Raw genomic sequence first — 18,667 nt, 5'->3', positions numbered from 1 at the left:
AGCCTTACAGGAAAATTGGAACTTACTATATTCTTAAAAGTGGAACAGATCAATGCTACTCCATTAGAAAAGATTTTTAATTTTGAATAGTTCATTTTCAGCTCGTTTCGTTTCTTTTTTGTCCGTTTTTTTAAACTAAAAGATTGCCAGATGATCTGCTAATATATTATTTTTGAATTTATAATTGTGGCCATGCTTGTGATCTTTCAAAATGTTGTCTAGTATAGACGTTAATTTTCTTTTATCTTCGATGGAATTGATTGTTTGGTACTTCGATCATCAACTTTTAGTTCAAAAGAAAACGCGATTTCACTATTCACAATGATCATAGCACAATAGCTTCAATAAATGATTATCTCATATTAAGTATCAGCATAATCAGGAATTGTGCACTTCTTACATGCCTAAACAGTAAAAGATTCACATATCTATTGATGACGGGTCATCTCAGTCTAGTACTTTAGATGGATGGCTATTGATATTGTAGTATGAGTTTTCAGTGGCCTATATAGTTGAAAGTGCTTTAACTTTGGTTAAATTACTTATTTTGGTTTAAGTATTATTATGTGTGGGTGTGTGTATATACATATATTGATAAATATATCTATGAAAAATTTCAAAATACCATCGTAATCATTAAACTTAGAGTAAATTTTGAGTATATTACTTTGAGAAACAGTAAACTTATAAATAATTTAAATTAAACTTATAAAAAAATAATTTTTACAAAATATTGCTAGCAAGTATAATTCCCAGAATAAAGATGAAAAAAATAAGAATTATACTTACAAAGATTGAAATCTGAAATGCAAAGCATCTTAGATTTTGTGATAATCATTTTTTTTCATATATTCTCTAGTTTAAAATCTTTTCATTTTTGCAATTGAGTACTTGCAATTCGAGTAGAAAGGAAGTGATTTTGCTTAACCAAGTGATTTACATCAGATGCAATTGGATGCTTGTCAGTGACGACACGAATGTGTGTCGAACCTGGCTAGGTTCCGCTTCAACAAATGCCCTTATTTACCTATGGTGGCGTCATTTCCAGAGGTATCCATTTCTTTTTGAGAATAACAAAATTAGCTGTGATCTATAGGTGATTGTATTTATATGCTTTTTTGGAAAAGATTAACTATACTTACAGATTTTAAAAAATTTTACGTAAAGTTAAGTGATTAATTGTAGATTAATTATGAAGTCGCAATACATCTTAGTTACCATGCTTGTTGACAAATGATAAATATGTATTGAAACCCTATGAAACACTTTACTTATCATATTTAATCTAGAGAGTTTATCTTATGCCTAGTGTGTTTTCAAGTGTTAAAATTTTAATTCGTTATTTTTATTTATTAATTTATTTATTTTCTGATAGAATCTAACAAACCATATTAATGAAATAATTGGGAAATAGCGACAAATAACGAAAAGGGGAAGTTCCAATTCAGGACAAGATAAGAATCAGATAAAAAATTATTGTCATTATATAATATTATTTCGTTAAAAGTGATTATAGGAATGCAATTTCCTTTACTTTAGTTTCTAGAAATAACATAATGCAATTGATACTCTCAATTTGCAATTCCAATCGGTTCTTAACGTTTCCGAACAAATCCACAATATCCATATTAAGTACTCTTATTAGTATAATGGCTAGATCATTAAAAAAAAACTTGAATATTCCATTACCATGGGTAATATAGAAATAATTTTTTTTTAAAAAAAATTAAAAAACACTTCTGAAGAATCAGTACCATTTTCCACTGGCATGGCTATAAGACCATGAATAAAAAACTGCAAGGATTTTTAACCATTTACAACTAGCATGATTCCAAAAGAGTAAAAAAATTTAACTTGACGAAAAAAACATAACTTGACTTTTGGTTAGGTAATGGGTATCGGAATGTCCAGAAAGTAAATTGCGGATTACAGAACACTGGAAATTCTTCATATGAAGAAAATGGAGGAAATATTCAGGCGTTATCGCTGGAACCCGTACCACAGCTCTGTCGGTCAAGAAACTGACAGATTAGCCCTCTCGGCTATAATATAAGCAGTTACAAGGTTGCAAGATTGCACTATATGACTTAATGAGATAGGCTGAGTTGGTGCAGTAAAATTTGGTTGCTTAACGGAATTAGGTGAGGGCAGTTAATAAACGGTTTTTCTCACAATTAGCAGCTTGATTACCGTCTTATTTATGATTAATTGACTGTTTTGTTTCAATATGGTAAAGTAGCAATTAAATAAATTTTTGTTTAACCATTTTTCTGAGTAATTACTAACAGTGTGTACAAAATAACCAATCTGTTAAATAAAGGCTAAGATGGTTTTATTATACTGCAATAAATTACTTATATTAATATGTTTTTAATAATATGAGTATGGGTTCAAAAGTACTTAGTAAACTAAGATGCACAGATGAAAATTACTATAAATATAACATTTTAAGACATGGAATAGAGAGTCAAAGCCAAGAACTTGAATATGGAGGTCAGAAAACTTATGCACTCTTAGATTACATTTATATTAAGAACAAATTAAAAATTTAATAAGCATTAGGTTTTAGAGTAGGATATAAATGTATTAAAGTAGACAAATAGCTTTTACCAATGCCATCGAAAAATTTTGCTGTAAGCAAGAAAGTATTAAAATAGTTATTAAAACAGTAAAACAGTTACTTGCCCAAGAGAAAGCATTAAAATAGTTATTAAAACAGTAAAACAGTTACTTGCCCAAGAGAAAGTATTAAAATAGTTATTAAAACAGTAAAACAGTTACCTGCCCAAGAGAAAGCATTAAAATAGTTATTAAAACAGTAAAACAGTTACTTGCCCAAGTGAAAGTATTAAAATAGTTATTAAAACACTAAAACAGTTACCTGCCCAAGAGAAAGTATTTAAATAGTTATTAAAACAGTAAAACAGTTACGTATTTCTTTAAAGTGATACATTGGTATTTATCATATTTATTAAGTTTCAATTAAGAACCTCCATTCTACATGTAACAGTTTAGATAATGAGCTGAATTAATGTCAATTTATAAGGAAACTAGGTTTTAAAGCTAAAGCGTCCAGTGGGGAGTAAGTACGGACTACCTTGAATAAATGTTTCTAATGTTTAGATCTCCACGTTTAAGAAATCAACCTTAATAGTTCAGAGGGGTGACATCCCACACATATCCTAATTAAGTGCAGATGACACGATATTTTAAGTTAAAAAATCAAACATTAAAACGTACTTTCAGTGAATAAACAGACATTTTTTTCAGCAGATCATATTTTCTGATCACCAAAATACAGGAAGTAGCCACAAAATATGGTCCAAGTAGTTTTGTTAGTAGAGCGAAAGTTAAGTCACCTTCAAGTAAATTTTACTTTATGCTTATTTCTCCATATATCGAAGACTTTTTTTTAGCTAATAGAAAAACTTTTGCAATTTAACTATAAGCTTTGCAATTGGGGTGTCATCCTCTTGAACCATTAAGACTGAGTCTTACCTGAAATCCGATCATTGGATCCAAAGTTATTCAGGATGTTTCTTTTATTTTTTTGCGCACTCTACAATAACATTTTAGAATTTTATTTTTTGAAATTTTTTTGGAATTTTTACAATTCAGATTTTGGCTTATGGGTCTTAACCATAGAGATATTTTGATATAAATTATTTGAATAAAAGGATCATGGAAATATTCTAGAAACCACAATATTTTATTTTTACCTATAGGCATAGCTAAAAAAGTAAAACAAGAATGAAAATCAGAAACATGAAACTTGAAAAGAAATGGAGCTGAAATAAAAATAAAATATGTAAAAAAATATTTATTTCAATAAATTTATTTTTTATATTTTTTTTATTTATTTCTTATGAATATCATATAAAGATCACATAATTTTTAAAATGAACTTAAAAGCTTAAAATGATCATATAATTTATTAACAAATCGCCTAATTTTAAAGATACATAATACTCTAAATTCCGTGGTTAGTTAACCCCACAAAATTGTGACGATTTCTAAATTTCAAGAAAACAGCACACCATGCGTTAATATACACTTTAAATAGTGTATTTAAATCTAAATATCAAGCATGAAAATGGTTACACGTGTCATATTAAGATGATTAATTTTATTGTGGAAAATTTTGTTCTCTTTATTTAATTAAATATAATTGATACATAATTCTAAATATCGTTTTACAATCATTCTGCATTTATTTTTTTAATTTATTTATTGACATTAAATATTTTTTAAATATATTTATTGAAGTTAAATTTATTTAATAAAATTAATTTTAATTTTATTGGATTTTAACCTATTATTGAAAATTATTACATTACAGAATAATGAAACAAATGTTTAGCACAAAACTGTAATACTTTCGAGAAATTTAATTTTCTTAGTACTTACTTTCTCCAATTCCAGCTACATTGAAAAAAAAAAGGTTTGTAATGAAAATCAAATTATTTATAAAATACGGCACAATAAACATAATTTGAAACTGAAAACATACCTAGACAAGTAAAGCAAATTATAACAAGACTAAAAAGTGACATTTTGCTCAATTTTTTATTTCAAAAAAATATGATGATTTTCAGAATAAAATTTAGTAGAAACTAAAATGGACAAAATTTTCACTTGCCACGTTACAATTTATACTGAAACTGCGTAGTGTGAAGATATTTTCACCGAAGTTTCCTCTTTTTACGATATCTTATTACTCTCATGAAATTGCAGATCGTATCTGTAATAACTTATTTGCTTGTTGTCTTGGCTTTATGGTTAAATGTTTAAATCTAGTAAACCTTTAATATTCTATTAAACATGCTGTATTTAATTGTTTTTCAGAGTTTAAACATGCAAATAAAAGATTAAAAAGACGAAAAATATTTTTAACTGAACTAAATAGTGAAAGAGTAACCAAAATTAAATACTCTAAGAAGATACAATAATCTACATTTAAATGAGCTTTATATTTAACACTTTTCTAATCAATTTTGAATCAAAAAGCACACATCTTTTATGCTTGAATTCCAGTAAACTCTATTTAAGGCTCGTGTTTTACGAGCATAAAACTATTATTTCTCTTGTATAAGAAAACAAAATAGAAACAGCTTACTCAAACTTCCAATGAACTGATTCTCTTAATATATTTTACCATACTGCGGCATTGCAAGAGTTTTGTAACGACCATTGTAGTGTAACGAATATTAGTTTTTACATGCTTTACAACAATTTACTCCTAATTTTAACACTTATTTTTATTTTCCCATTGTATTCATTTTCTACGTCGAGAAGTATAATGAGTTTGTAATTGATAGGGAAATTAGACAGACAATACTTCATGCCAAAGCTACCTTTATGCAAACACTCAGTATATTAATCACTATCAACTACTCGTAATCTTTTCTTTCAATCTTTCTTTTTTTTGAATTAGCTTCTGGCGGATATGGCAAAAAAATGACCTTCGAAGTTATACCTCCTACATGATAGTGCAAACTACTCTTAAGAATTCTGCTCAAACAAATTTGTCTAATGATACCTATTTTCTTCATTTAATTTCGAAACTTAGTAAATGTAAACTTCCTTCCACGCTCCAGTGTCGCAGTCGGATACGGCTTCGTTCGCACAGCTGGTTGGAAACCTGGTGATTGTGAATTTGATCTTGTTGACCAAAAAAAAAAACAACCAACATGTATACAATGCATCTTCATAATGTTCGCAAATTCGAAAAAAAACATAAAACTTCAAAAATGAACGTTCTTATATTAGGCGACAAAATGACCCTTTCTGGCTGCTTTAGTTAGTTCCGTAATTATTTATTTTACTAATCAACAGAAGGGCATGAAATTTTGATACTCCATACTTAGAAATGATTTAGAAAAATTCAGAAAATATGACCTTCGAAGTTCACGTGTATCTTCAAAAATTAAATAAAAATTGCAAAAAACGATCAAAATGGCCCCAACGGCGCTTTTGGTATAAAAATTCTACATTCATTTAATGTAAATTTATAATCAATATTATAGTTTTATAACATCTGTGGAAACCTTGTAAGCAAATATTGACTTTTATAGTCTTTTATAAAGAAGAATCCTTTAATTTAATGCACCAAACTAAATTAAATGTACCTGTTAAATATACCAGTTGTAGAATTGCCTATGAAGTGGCTCTTGAAGTGGTAAGCCACATCTGTGGTATAATGCTCCACTTTGCGTAAAGAGAATTAAATTAAGTTTTGTCCAGATTTAAAAATTCATCGACGCTTTCTGAACAATCTCGGAAACATTGTTGTAAGAAAATAGAATACTATATTTTGTCATCTATATGTATCAAAATTGAAGTATCTCTGTATGCCTGTCCCTTATAGACTCCTAAATCATTTAACAGAGAGAAAATGAAATTTGGCATTATTCGAAGCACATGGAAGGTCACTGTCCGCACGTGGAATCGTTCGAGTGGAATGAGAGAAAGACGAAATGGAATTTTCTGATTAGTTAAGCGTTAGCATTGTTCAAAATTTAACTATAGACGATACTATCTTTCCAAATAATTCAAAGATACTATCATTGATATCTGCTAGCCTATAATACTGATGGTATTTGATCACTATTTGATCAAAAAATAGTCTATGGTACTTTTTTTTATATTTAATTATATCTTATTCGCTATGTTAGATAATTTCGAGGAAAAACGTTAACATGGTAGCTTGGGAGGAGTACGTTACTAAAAAAATTAAAAATTTTAAAAGTTATCTGAAAACGCGAGTTATTTTATTTATAGTAATTCTTTAAAAAAAAATTAACGGTGAATAATTTAAAATCAATTTATTTTCTTCATATAAATTCCTTTAAAACGTTTTTATCTAAGAGTAAATAATTCAAAAAACAACGGTAAATGAAATGGAGCAAAAAACTAGCTATGCATTGAAAGTCAAAAATATTGAAAAAGTAGTTGCAGCACTAATTAAATACGTAATACAAAAGCCAAAAAATAGGTACTTTTATGACCGTTTCTTGAAAACTAACCGATCGTTAAGGGGTTAAGAGTCTTATAAGAATTATATTTGTTTTGGAAATTTTGGCTTTAACTTGCTACTTCTAATAAATATATTTCATGCAAAACTCAGATGTTAAATGAGTTAGGTAATAAGTACTAAATACTCTAATATAGGTATAATGATATATTTGGTAATTATTATAACTTCAGCAATACTAAGCAGCTTTAATGCCGATGCTGTGGGAAAATTCGTGCTTGGGAATCCTAAGTTATGTTGAATACAGTCAATATCTATTCTAATGGGATGGACTACAAAAAGTATATTTTGCTTAATTTAATAAGGCAAAGTCACTGATGAAGGCAAATAATAATAATAAATAAGGAAAATTAAAAATATTTTAGCATTATTGATTGTGTCGGCACATGCCCTTTAGTTTTGTGCATGATTTCAAAGCGTTGTTCAGCACTGATATTTTTAATATTTTTTTTTAATTATGCCGTACGAGTATTTATCTGGCATATTAATACAATTTAAATGAACAACAAAGTGAAAGCAGCTGTATAAAGAAATGTTCATGCCAAAGTGTGTTTAATTTTTATTATAATTTGAATATTTACATTAAAGTAATCGAAATTTTTTTAAAGTAAGAAACTACATAAAATTAGATAATTAAAGCATATGAATAACAAATATTAGTAAAACAACATAAAAAAATAATAATATAAAAATATTATTTTTATTGTTTATTGTTATTGCTTAAAATGGACATAGGGGTTAACGGAAAGTTAAACGAATAATTCCAAAAACTAAAGCAGAACTTGATAGTGTAAGCGCTTAACATGATTAATAAATTACAAAGGTATTGACATTTTTCGAGCTCTTAAGAATAGTCACCTATTCTCAAGACTCACCTGTTGTGAAGGGAAATAATAAAAAAAATTTAAAAAAAATTAACTGAAAGTTTTCCGTTGAAAATGGAAAATAAAGGTGGAAAACAAATCTAGATAAACCACTGTAGCTGAGAATTAAATCAGGAGAAAACGCATTCCCGTGAACGAAAGGGGGATTGCTGAACTTTTGCGTTATCGAAATCAAAATTATTCCCAAGGTTCCAACCATGAGCAGCAATCGACATTTTATCGAATTATTGATGCCCGGAAAAATGAGTGTGTTCCATTGCATCATGTAGTCAAGTTTTCAATTCGATAGATTATCTATTGCTTCACATGGTTGGAACCATGGACGCAATTTTCATTTCAACAACTCCAAAATTCTTTTCTCCAATCTCACATCGTCTCATCTTGATGATGTGAAATTTTATTTCATTCGTATTAAACCCGATTCCTAGGTTTACGACTTGAGCTCCTTTTCACTACTTAAAAACGCACGATTATGTTACTTGCCTTGATTTGCGTCCAAGACATAAGGGTTTTTGTGGTTTCATTTTTCACCTTTATTTTGCTTTTCATTTTTTTATTGTCATTTTTTTCAAACCCCTTGTTTTCTCCAATCACGTCTGGTGAGTTCTGAGAATTGGCGGTTATTCCGAACGATCGAAAAATGTCCAATTTTTATGTTTAAAATTCATGAAGCAAGAGAAATGTTTATAGATATAATCCCGGTAGCAGAAAACTCTTGCGGCAGCGGTCGCTGCAACATCTGCATATTTTCAACCTCAATTTATTTTTCTTAACAAATGGGGAAAATTTTGAAAACAAACAAACAAAACGAGAACAAATAAAAATTATCGATAAAATGAAAAAGAAAAAATTAAATTTCTTCTATTTGAAAAAAAAAGTATTATACTTTTTCACTTTTTTTAATCCAAATTTGATTTTGAAAAAGAAACAATGTTTATTTTACGTTTTCTTTATTTGTCTATGAAGTACAGGGTAACAAAAAATTATAGGGATCATTTTTGAATGTTTTTATTTCCAAAATTTATTACATAAATTCAGCGATGTTTCTCAATATGTCGACCTCCGGCATAATAGATTTGTCTACAACTCTTCGGCCATGATTTTAAAGCCCTCAAAATAATTTCCTGGGGGATTTTCTTCACCTCTTCTCTAATAGCTCTTTGAAGGCCTCTCAATGTAGAAAATCTTTTCTTATTCAGTTTGTTTTTCAGATGTCCCCATAGGAAATAGTCGCATGGTGAAGCATCAGGACTGTGTGGAATCCATTGTTCTGGTCTCAGGAATTTCACTTGCTGATCTGTTAGGAATTTCTGGGTGACCTTAGATACATGCAATGGGGCAGAGTCCTGATGGAACACAGCATCACTATTAGAGTACAATCTGCAGTAATCATCCTTAAAAAAGGGCTTTAATATCTTCTGTATGGAATATTCAAAATTTATTTTGGGCCCCTGGTTTCACAAACCGAGGTTTGGTCACACCATTGGCGGATATGCCCATCCAAACCATTACGCCTTTGACATGAGGCACCGTGGTTGATGATGTCAAGTCTCGCCTGTTCTGTCCACGGCTAAGATATTGAACTTTAGATTTAGCATTGGTATCAGATAGATAGATCCAAGCTTCATCAGTTGTAATGAACTTTCGCCATCTGTCCTTACGGAGAAGCTTGTAGAGGGGCCATGAACGTTGCCTCCTAATCTGCACCGATCTCTCACTTAAATGATGACATTTAGGTTTTTTATGGCATTTTTTCTTCAACTTTTGTTTTAGTTGATAGCTTACAACTTGCTGACTCACGTTAAGAGCTTTAGCCATGCTTGCCTGTGTTGGTGGATCCGGTTTTGATGTCATCTTATCAAGCTTCTGCAAATCTGATTTCTTCAATTTGCTTGACCGTCCACTTCTTTTTGGTTTTGCATTATTTTGCATCGATCCAAGTTTTGAATTCTTGATGCGACTGATATGGCTGAGTGAAATCGCAATACCTTTCTTTTTAAAATGGGTTTCTATAATCTTGTGGCTCCATCGAAGTTCTAAAAATGCTTGTACTTGACCAATTAGCTTTTTGTCAAATTTCTTCAAAAGCATTTTTGTGATTTTATGAAATAGTATTGCAATTGAAAGTCAAATAGTAGAGCTTTAGATCAGTATGCTATATATGTAAAAAGGTTTTAAAACTTTAGTGGTAGATAACCACAAAAGTGATCCCTATAATTTTTTGTTACCCTGTACTTTTATTGTTATTATGGTAATGAATTTCCTTGAAGAAGCTTTAAATCAACATAAATTATATATTACACTTTTGTTAACTTGTTTCTTTTTAAGTATCAAAAAATTTTATTTTAGTAATATAAGCTGCAAGTTAAACATTTATTTCTGATTTCTTCATTAGGCATGGGCTTAGTATAAACAATTATTTTTTTCTCCTTTTTATAAAAACTTAATTGTAATTGTATGAAATTTATATTAAATTTAAACAACTAAAAATTAAATTTCTACGCATAACTTTATTAAAGTTAATATTTGAAAAATATTGACAATCAAACGCTAATTTTTTGTAATATCAATGCATATTTGACCGTATCTAATTCGCAGACGCAGTTGCATTCCTGGAGGTGGACTCTGCATGCTCTGTTACCAAAGATAAAAGAGGAAATATGCTAAGTGCAATAAGATGAGTCTTTTGAACTAAAACTACGCTTTAATAAGCAAATCCTAGGATTTACAGAGAAAAAATGTTTGGTCAAAACTACCAGAACATTGTGAAATTTATTTTGTTTCTGGCTGCTTGCAAAGAACAAAAATCACGGTAATTTTTACCGAAGCACTTTGGTAATGATCTTGGTAAAATTAACAACAAAACATGGTTTTATAATGTAAAATAATGCTTGGTAAATGTGGTAAAATTGGGTAATATTATCATGATACTTCAGAAAATAGAATGAAAACGATTTTTTCGGTTAAATATACTTCTCAATTTTGAATTTTCAACTATGTGATAACAAGAACCATAATTTTGAACAACTGTTTTGCTAGTAAATCATTACCATACGGGCCATTACCATTTGGACTGCAAAATTACCAAACGAATGGTTTAAGTACAGTACATTTTTGTTTTATTAACCAGAATTAATAGATTTTTTATTACCAAAAATATTATTTCCATACAATATTATTACCGTATTACAATATTATTACCAAAAATATTATTACCATTATTTCCATACAAAAATATTATTACCATAAATTTTCACTAGAATTTTTTTTTCTCCGTGCTCTATCAAAACTTCTTCGAGGAAATTCATTAAAACTGCACTCAGCTAACTATTTCTTCGTAGAAATATTTTTAAAAATATTTATATATTTTGCACAAAGAGGCAGACAGTAGTGTCACTCTTTTGTAAATAAACAGCCTAACGAACTTTATCTTTTAAACTAGCTGTATTGTTTTGTGAAATAACAACAAAATGATGATTAAAATACTTCGAAGAGAGATTCTAAAACATACAAGTAGTCCTCGTATCAGTGAGAAAGAAAAAAAATTGATAGACTTGGGAACTAATGCATTATAAACCATACTCCCCAGATTTAGGCCCTTGTGCCTTAATTTGGTTGTTAAGATTACAGGTTCCATTAATAGCAATATCTTCAGAACTTTTCAAAACATTACTTAGTCTATAGATTGCTAAATTCTAATTACGAACAAAACAGGCTTTGCTAAGTATCCTGCAACTTTTAAACCACTTACAACCAGTTGCATTCAATGCTGGTATTTGCATTAAGGATGGTAAAACTTGTTATCATGCGTAATTTTTGTGTAAATAAAAAATAAATAGTTGCCACTATTGAAGTTCTAGTTTTTGTACATATTTAACCCTGTAAATAGCATTCACCTTACATATATTTGTATCTTATAATAGACTAATTTAAAACATGGCAAGATATCGACTTTAAGAAAAGTATGATGCACTTGATCGGCTTTGATTAGCTACTGACACAAATGACTGTTTTTATAAGTGTATCCTTATAAATTGTTAGTATTCTTGCATCAAAATTTATTTACCAATAATTGTAAAGTGAAAAACCTTTTATCACGAAACAGTGTTTGGTCTGAGACAGGATTCGTTTTTTGAGACATGGCACTGCCTGATTCATTTATATACTTTGATCACTTTCTTTTGGTTAATGTCGCTTTTTTATAAAAATAGCTGTGTGGTGTTTGTATTTAATTAATTTATTTACTCCTTTATTGTTCCTTTAAAAATCGTTTTGTAACGTATAAGAAACTGAGCAAGAATTTTATAACAATATATTATTTACATAGTTTCTGAAATTCATCGCACCTAATTATTCTATACTCTGAAATTTACGGAAAAGTTTTTTTATTTTTTATTCAATCCAAATAACAGAAGTTTCTTCCAATATAATAAGCCACTGTTCTATATTTTTATGTTATAAGCCAATGTTTCTTTTAGTTTTTATGCACTAGTTTTATTGGTATTTTATTGATTAAAGTTCAATTTCATTTCAAGAATAAGGTTTAAAAAAACAATTTGATCATTTAATGTTCAGATATAATTTACTACAAAAGGCTTTGAGGTATTACTCATACAAACTTCATGATTACTTTTTATCCTTTATTATCCAATTGATAATATATCGATTTATTTTATTATCCATTATTTATTAATCACCAAAACCCAACTAAAATAAATAAATAACATGAATTGCTTACCATGTAAAATAAATTGTCTACTTTTTGTAATACATTTTCCGGTTTTGAATTCAAATACTAATTCTAAATATAAGAGAAAAGTAATCTATGTATTTTATTTTCAGTTATTTCTTAGTGAAACACATAATAACCCATTTCAGTTGTATTTAGAAGTTCTTAAAGGTTTAGTCATAGAAGTTTTTAAAGTATAACGAAGTTGCATTTTGAAATTAATTTTAAATGACTGTCATAACTGACGTGAAAGTTTAAGGAAGTCACATAAGGTAACATTTGGGGAAGTTTTTAAGACAATATAACGTAAATTTTGAAATATGTTTATTTCGAAAAAAGGAACCCTTTCCTAGCATGGTTATGTGTTTTTAATTAAAATAAGAATAGTTATTTTTTTCATTCTTAAAATCAAATTCTATACTGAAAATGATTTAAACTAAAAATTAAATTCCAAAATATCTAAGCAAAACTTTCGCCTTAATTTTAAATTTATTCCTTTCCGTTTCAACAACGAAGTGTGTAAATAGATTTTCTCAATCTGCGCTTTAGCCATTGTGAAAGATTTTTCGGGCATGATCAATATTACATTTTTAAAATAAGTTTAAAAATAAATTAACAATGCAACTTAAATTTCCGAATAATTTAAATGAGATATGCATAAATTTTAAAATGAATTGATGATGATACAACAAGCCTTACTCTCGCTGTAGGGTAAATGATCCAAAAGAGCTAATGTTCCATTTGTTAAAACAAACGTGTTACTAAATAAGTATTTATAATTATTAAAATTTAATATTTAATTCCAAAACACTACCTCACTTGTTTTTCTGATAGGTTAATAAATGTTGGAATTAAGTGATCGTCCTTTACTCTTATGATGACAACATATTTTTCATTTATTGTTGACTGTAAGTATTGTTGACTGCTCATTTTCAAAATTAAAAGAACTTGACACTGAATTTTGTAATAAACATGAGAGAGGGTTTAGGATAATTTAAAAAAAAACGTCAGAATTTTCACGCAGGGAAATAAACATTTCCGCGTGCTGTGCTATTATCGAGCATTCTGGTCATCAAATAACACAGAAGAATATATGGATGCAAAATTTTCATCCTTCGAAAAAAATATGGTTTTTCAATACTGAGTTACTCTTAAGAAAACAAACAGTATAAAAACAGATACAAAAAATAAAAAAGCATTTTAAGACAACTAAAATGTAAACATATATTTAATTTTGCTTCATGCAGTAAGATCTTAACTTGTTAATGATTAGTAGCAAGTCAATTGTATGTTCAAAAAACCAAAATTTAAATATTGTTAAAAATATCAACTTCAAATCTGCCTCAGTTTAAAACATTTTATTAAGAAGTAAAGCAATGATTTTAACATTAATACATGGCAAATAATGTACAATGTAAAACAAATACATAAATCGGAAGTAATGTGAATTTACGACTGGATTTCCTTAACACTTAGACAATTTGAAATTTTTGTTGTTGTTGTTTTTTGTGTATTTCAGAAATAGAAAACTATAAATTAGGTGCAATTGTGATTTACGTCAGGCTTGTCTACTTTCCTTCTTTCAGTCCTTAAGCTGTGCAAGTGTTGAGAAACTTGCACATTATATTTATGCTCCTGTAGAAGACAAAAATGCATTAAACAAAAAACATGTATCTAAACAATGTAATATTTTTCTGGAATAAAAATATTAAAAAAAAACATATATCATATTTATTTTATTTTTTTATTTTAAATTTCAATTGTTCTAAAGCAAAATCCAAATTAGCAATTTAACTATACACAAATATAAGCATAACATGAAATTTGAGGTAACGTGACATTACCAAAAATAGAATATTGTTCACCAAATATTAACTTCAATTATGCTTCAGTTTTGAGCGTTCTTTTGACAAATAAAAGAATGATTGTGACTTTAATGTTAGTTTTAAAAAGGAACGTTCACCAGCATTTAGTTCACAATCAATTATTTTTACCAGACAAGGAAGTAAAGTATTTAGCGTTTCACTCTCAATTAATTAGCTGGCATTTATTAAAAAACATTTCATTTTGTAAGTAACAATTATGGAGACAATGTATTCACCTTTGTTGGTCTCTAAAATTTCTTCTGAAATTTATGGCATTCTAGAAACAAAATTTTGATTTCGAAAGCAAAGGGAGAGGAACTAATAGAAAAGCTATTCGGTAACATGTTAATATTCCTCAAAACGTTAATGGTTGTAGGAAAATATACGTTGCATTTGGAGGACTCTTTTTGCAGAAGAAAATGCACCAAGGAACGGAAAAAGCTTCCAAAAAAACTCAGAAACTCTATCTATCCCAATAAGAATCGAATTAAAAACACCAAAGCGCTGAGGTAAAAAGGAAGTCAAAAATTAAACAAAAAACACAGTTTCGTAGTTCTGTCAGTGTTTTTTCTGTATATTTTCTGTATACATTTACTTTTTGAACAATTCAAGTAATTCAAAATTAACTTAAACCATCAAAACTCATTGCATATTTACAAAAGTACTATTATGTGTACAAATGTTCTAACAATCTGGTTTGGAAAGATAGATTAACTACTATTGATTATTAAAAATATTGAACCAAACAATTGAATATAGCAATTGAATATTAAAAATAATAAACCAAAAAGAAATCTCTTAGAATTAGAAATGAAGACATTGATATAGTACATAGCAGGAGTAGTAGTCATCTCTGCAATAATCATAATATAAAAACTTTGTATCAATTATTCTGACACTTTTGCTAATTTCAAAAAATCCAATATTTTACGATAAATCAATTCAAATAGAAAAATTCAAATAAGCAAAAAACAAAAATGACTTTAAAAAAAAACCACATTGATAATGAAATAAAATTTCTGATGCTACATTGGAGAATCATATACAGTGCAAAGCAGAAAAAAGAAAAGTAAAAATGCTTAGCGAAATGAAATGGAAAAATCAAATTGTAAATGTATGGTTTCATTTAAATGAAAGAAAAACTGATAAGAAGAGAGAAAAAGAGAGATTGAAGCGTCTATTTATGATGAGTTTGATAAATTAAAACAGATACTGTGAAATGCGTTGTTATGTTTGAAAAAGCATCAATTGTAATAAAAAAATTGACAAAGGTTCCCGTCTCCAGTTAAAACAAACTTTTTTTTCAATGGGAAAAGCTGGTGTAATTACCTACAATGTCGTGTTAAAAACATTAATCTAAGGTACAAAAGCATTTTTAAGACTTGAGTTCTAATTATTGGAGGACTGAGATATAATAATGATTCTCGGAAGATGATTTTTTGCAGTAAATGAATTAGGAAGTTTTAAACGTTTGTAGTAATTCCCATTTCATGTGAATTTGTATTACCGTACTCGTTTGCTGTGGAGAACCTGGAAAAGAACACAAACTCACATGATTTTTTTAAAAATTTGTTAATCATTCTGGATGTCTAGGACGTTATTTGAATCTTAAATGAATTTTTTGTGGGCAATTAAAAAAAATATAGAAAATAAACAGCTCTAGAATTTGACAACTAGTTTTATGGAAAAATGGTCATCTTTCCTAAAAAATGATCACCACTATGTATCTTTTATGAATTGTTGTATCTGTTTTGACTAAATGCAGACATTCGATTTAGAATTTTCTACCCATATTTTTCCTTTCTAATGGTCTTCTCTGTCAGTAACATTTTCCTCGGAATTTTATTCTGCATTGTACTGTACATTGACTGAAGAGTGTATACATTTCAATTATTGTAAATATATTGGTAAATTTTTACTTTGTTTCAGTCATTACATCATCATTAATCGTACACAATTACTTTGAAATTCGAAAAATCGGTGACTTACCTTGTGTGGTAGGCTTTGCTATAATGCAAAAAATAATCAAAATGTAATTATCAATGAAGCTTTCACAATAATCAATATTAACGAAATGATAAGTTTGCGCATGGCTGTGTGTGCATGTCTTTCTCTCTCTCTTAGAAATCTTGAGATGTTTGTGTTAGAGACGCGAAATTTAAACAGCAGGTGAAGAGTAATTTTTTAATCTCAGATCCGAAAAATACATTAAAAAGGCTTAATTAGATCAGTCAGGAGGAGAGACGATTGAAGAAGGAATTATCCTCATTGATTTAGCATCAGCCATTGTCGCGAATTAAAGTAAGGAAGTTTCTGTGTTCTGTGGAAGTTCAAATATTTTAAAGATAACATCAGTGATGCTTGTTAGCTTAAAGTTATGTATAATAAAAAATGAGTCTGTTATTACTTCCTTGATCTTCAATAAATTTTTATCCGTTATTTTAGATTAGCTCAAAGATCAATCTATTTATTGAATCACCTAATTTATAAATTACATCATCAAGTTACTATTTCTAACCTGATTTAAAATTACGAATTAATTCTTATTATAATTAAGCGTTTTTGAAAATGTTTTGCTAAAACTAAATCACTTATAATTCATAGTAATTGAATTAAAATTAAAACTAGTTGTGTACTCAGAATCCAAATAGAAAAATGGTACTTATTCAATTCTGGCAACCTTAAATACCATATTATTATTTTATTTCATGACCGTCATTGAACAGCCAACCCAATATTTGGGTATACGATAACTAATGTTCAAATCTGTAGCCTTGTAATTGAACCCAATTCAGAAGACAAGAGAACTTCTGGACTAAATAATGGGAGAAATTTGCCTTTGTGGAGGACTTTTCAACGGAACTAACCCGAATTTGAGTTACACGGAGATGAAAACCACGAAAAAGCCCCATGGTTAGCCTGATGGCAAGGGGACTCTTGCCTGTGAATCGTCTGGCACTGAGAAATATTTAATTCGTATTCTTATAAACTTTGTGAATCAAAGTACCTCACATAGATATTGTTGTAATACTCATTTTACGGCCTCCCAAAAAATATATGTACCGGAAAAACTTAAACATCATAATTAAAAGTAATTATTTTCCAAGGCAGAAAGGTTAAGTTGCAAAATGTAATAAAAATTTCGTATGCTTACCTGGAGTTGTAGATGCTTCTGCTAATCATGGTAAGTAAAAATAAGAAATTTAAGAACTTTATTAAAGTTATGCATTATCAATTTACAAAACTATTCCCTTGCTTTTAGTTATGAAAAGCTAACAATTTATTTATCTTTTACGAAATCCATTTTTAGCTATTTATTAGTTTAACATTGTATGGATCACTGTTTCGAATCAACAATTCATGTAAGTGGCAAGAAACTTTTCGTTATATCGTAATATATACGTAATGTCTGATTTTTGTTGTAATTGTTAGGGATACATTTTTTTCAAAAAAGCAAAATGAAATTCTTAATCATACTTTTAATACTTTTTAAATAATGTATAATTAAAATATTTTTTTAAATAGTGAAGTAAGGTAGATTTGGAAATTTAACTTTATTTATTTATTTAACGCTCAAAATTAAAATCGATTAGTGAACATAAAAAATGCTTAGTTTTAATATTTTAACTCTGAGTTAAAATCCGTAATTTAATATTTTTATAGCATGTAGATACATTTAATACAGTCTAAACATGCTTCATATTATGCGTGAAGCTGGTTTTAGGTTTCAAATAATTTAACGAATGACTTTACCGGAAGTTTATAAAAGCATAACTACTAATTGTAAACTAGTTTTTTAGTTTATAAACTGATTCATGTAAGTTTATCATAAGATGGTAATAACATGGAAGTACGTCTTAATAAATAAACAATTCTTTTAGTTTGAAACTTTTAATTAAGAAAACAATCAAGATCAAAAACGTAATAATAGTAGAGTAAAATAAGAAAAGTGAATATTACTGACAAATATCTTTAAATTTGGGATACAAGAATAATTTCGAGGAAAACAATATCTTCAAGTTTTATATTAATTTTATACTGATGACAACCAAAAGAATATGGAAATAAATATGGTAAAACGGGATCCCAGCATGTAATTTTCTATGAACATATTCATCTATTATGAATGTATATGAATCACCTAATTTATAAATTA

At 28.3% G+C, this 18,667-nt stretch overlaps 1 protein-coding gene and 1 long non-coding RNA gene across 16 annotated transcripts in view; both read right to left on the bottom strand.

Annotated features, from left to right (window-relative positions):
- Positions 1-234: 234 nt before the first annotated feature.
- Positions 235-4,918, bottom strand: LOC107444699 (uncharacterized). The gene is made up of 3 exons (XR_011636414.1): positions 4,511-4,918; positions 4,408-4,422; positions 235-3,731 (listed from the first exon to the last, which is right to left on the bottom strand). It is a non-coding gene; the product is annotated as an uncharacterized lncRNA (long non-coding RNA).
- Positions 4,919-13,985: 9,067 nt separating this feature from the next.
- The window catches only part of LOC107444702 (uncharacterized), a 13,012-nt gene continuing 8,330 nt past the window's right edge, over positions 13,986-18,667 (bottom strand). For 9 of the 15 annotated variants that reach the window (XM_043041664.2, XM_043041668.2, XM_043041661.2 and 6 more), the window contains 3 exons: positions 17,666-17,686; positions 16,501-16,518; positions 13,986-14,281 (listed from right to left, as the gene is read on the bottom strand). In XM_043041664.2, coding sequence (XP_042897598.2) covers positions 14,183-14,281; positions 16,501-16,518; positions 17,666-17,686 — 138 coding nt within the window. In that variant the 3' untranslated portion in view covers positions 13,986-14,182. The remainder of the gene's footprint in view (positions 14,282-16,500; positions 16,519-17,665; positions 17,687-18,667) is intronic. The other 6 variants (XM_043041659.2, XM_043041666.2, XM_043041653.2 and 3 more) reach the window with 1 other exon arrangement.

The sequence above is a fragment of the Parasteatoda tepidariorum genome, chromosome 1, assembly GCF_043381705.1.
Source record: "Parasteatoda tepidariorum isolate YZ-2023 chromosome 1, CAS_Ptep_4.0, whole genome shotgun sequence".
Lineage (NCBI taxonomy): Eukaryota > Metazoa > Arthropoda > Arachnida > Araneae > Theridiidae > Parasteatoda > Parasteatoda tepidariorum.
Note: the sequence above shows the minus strand (reverse complement) of the source record. Positions and strands in the feature narration are given on the sequence as shown.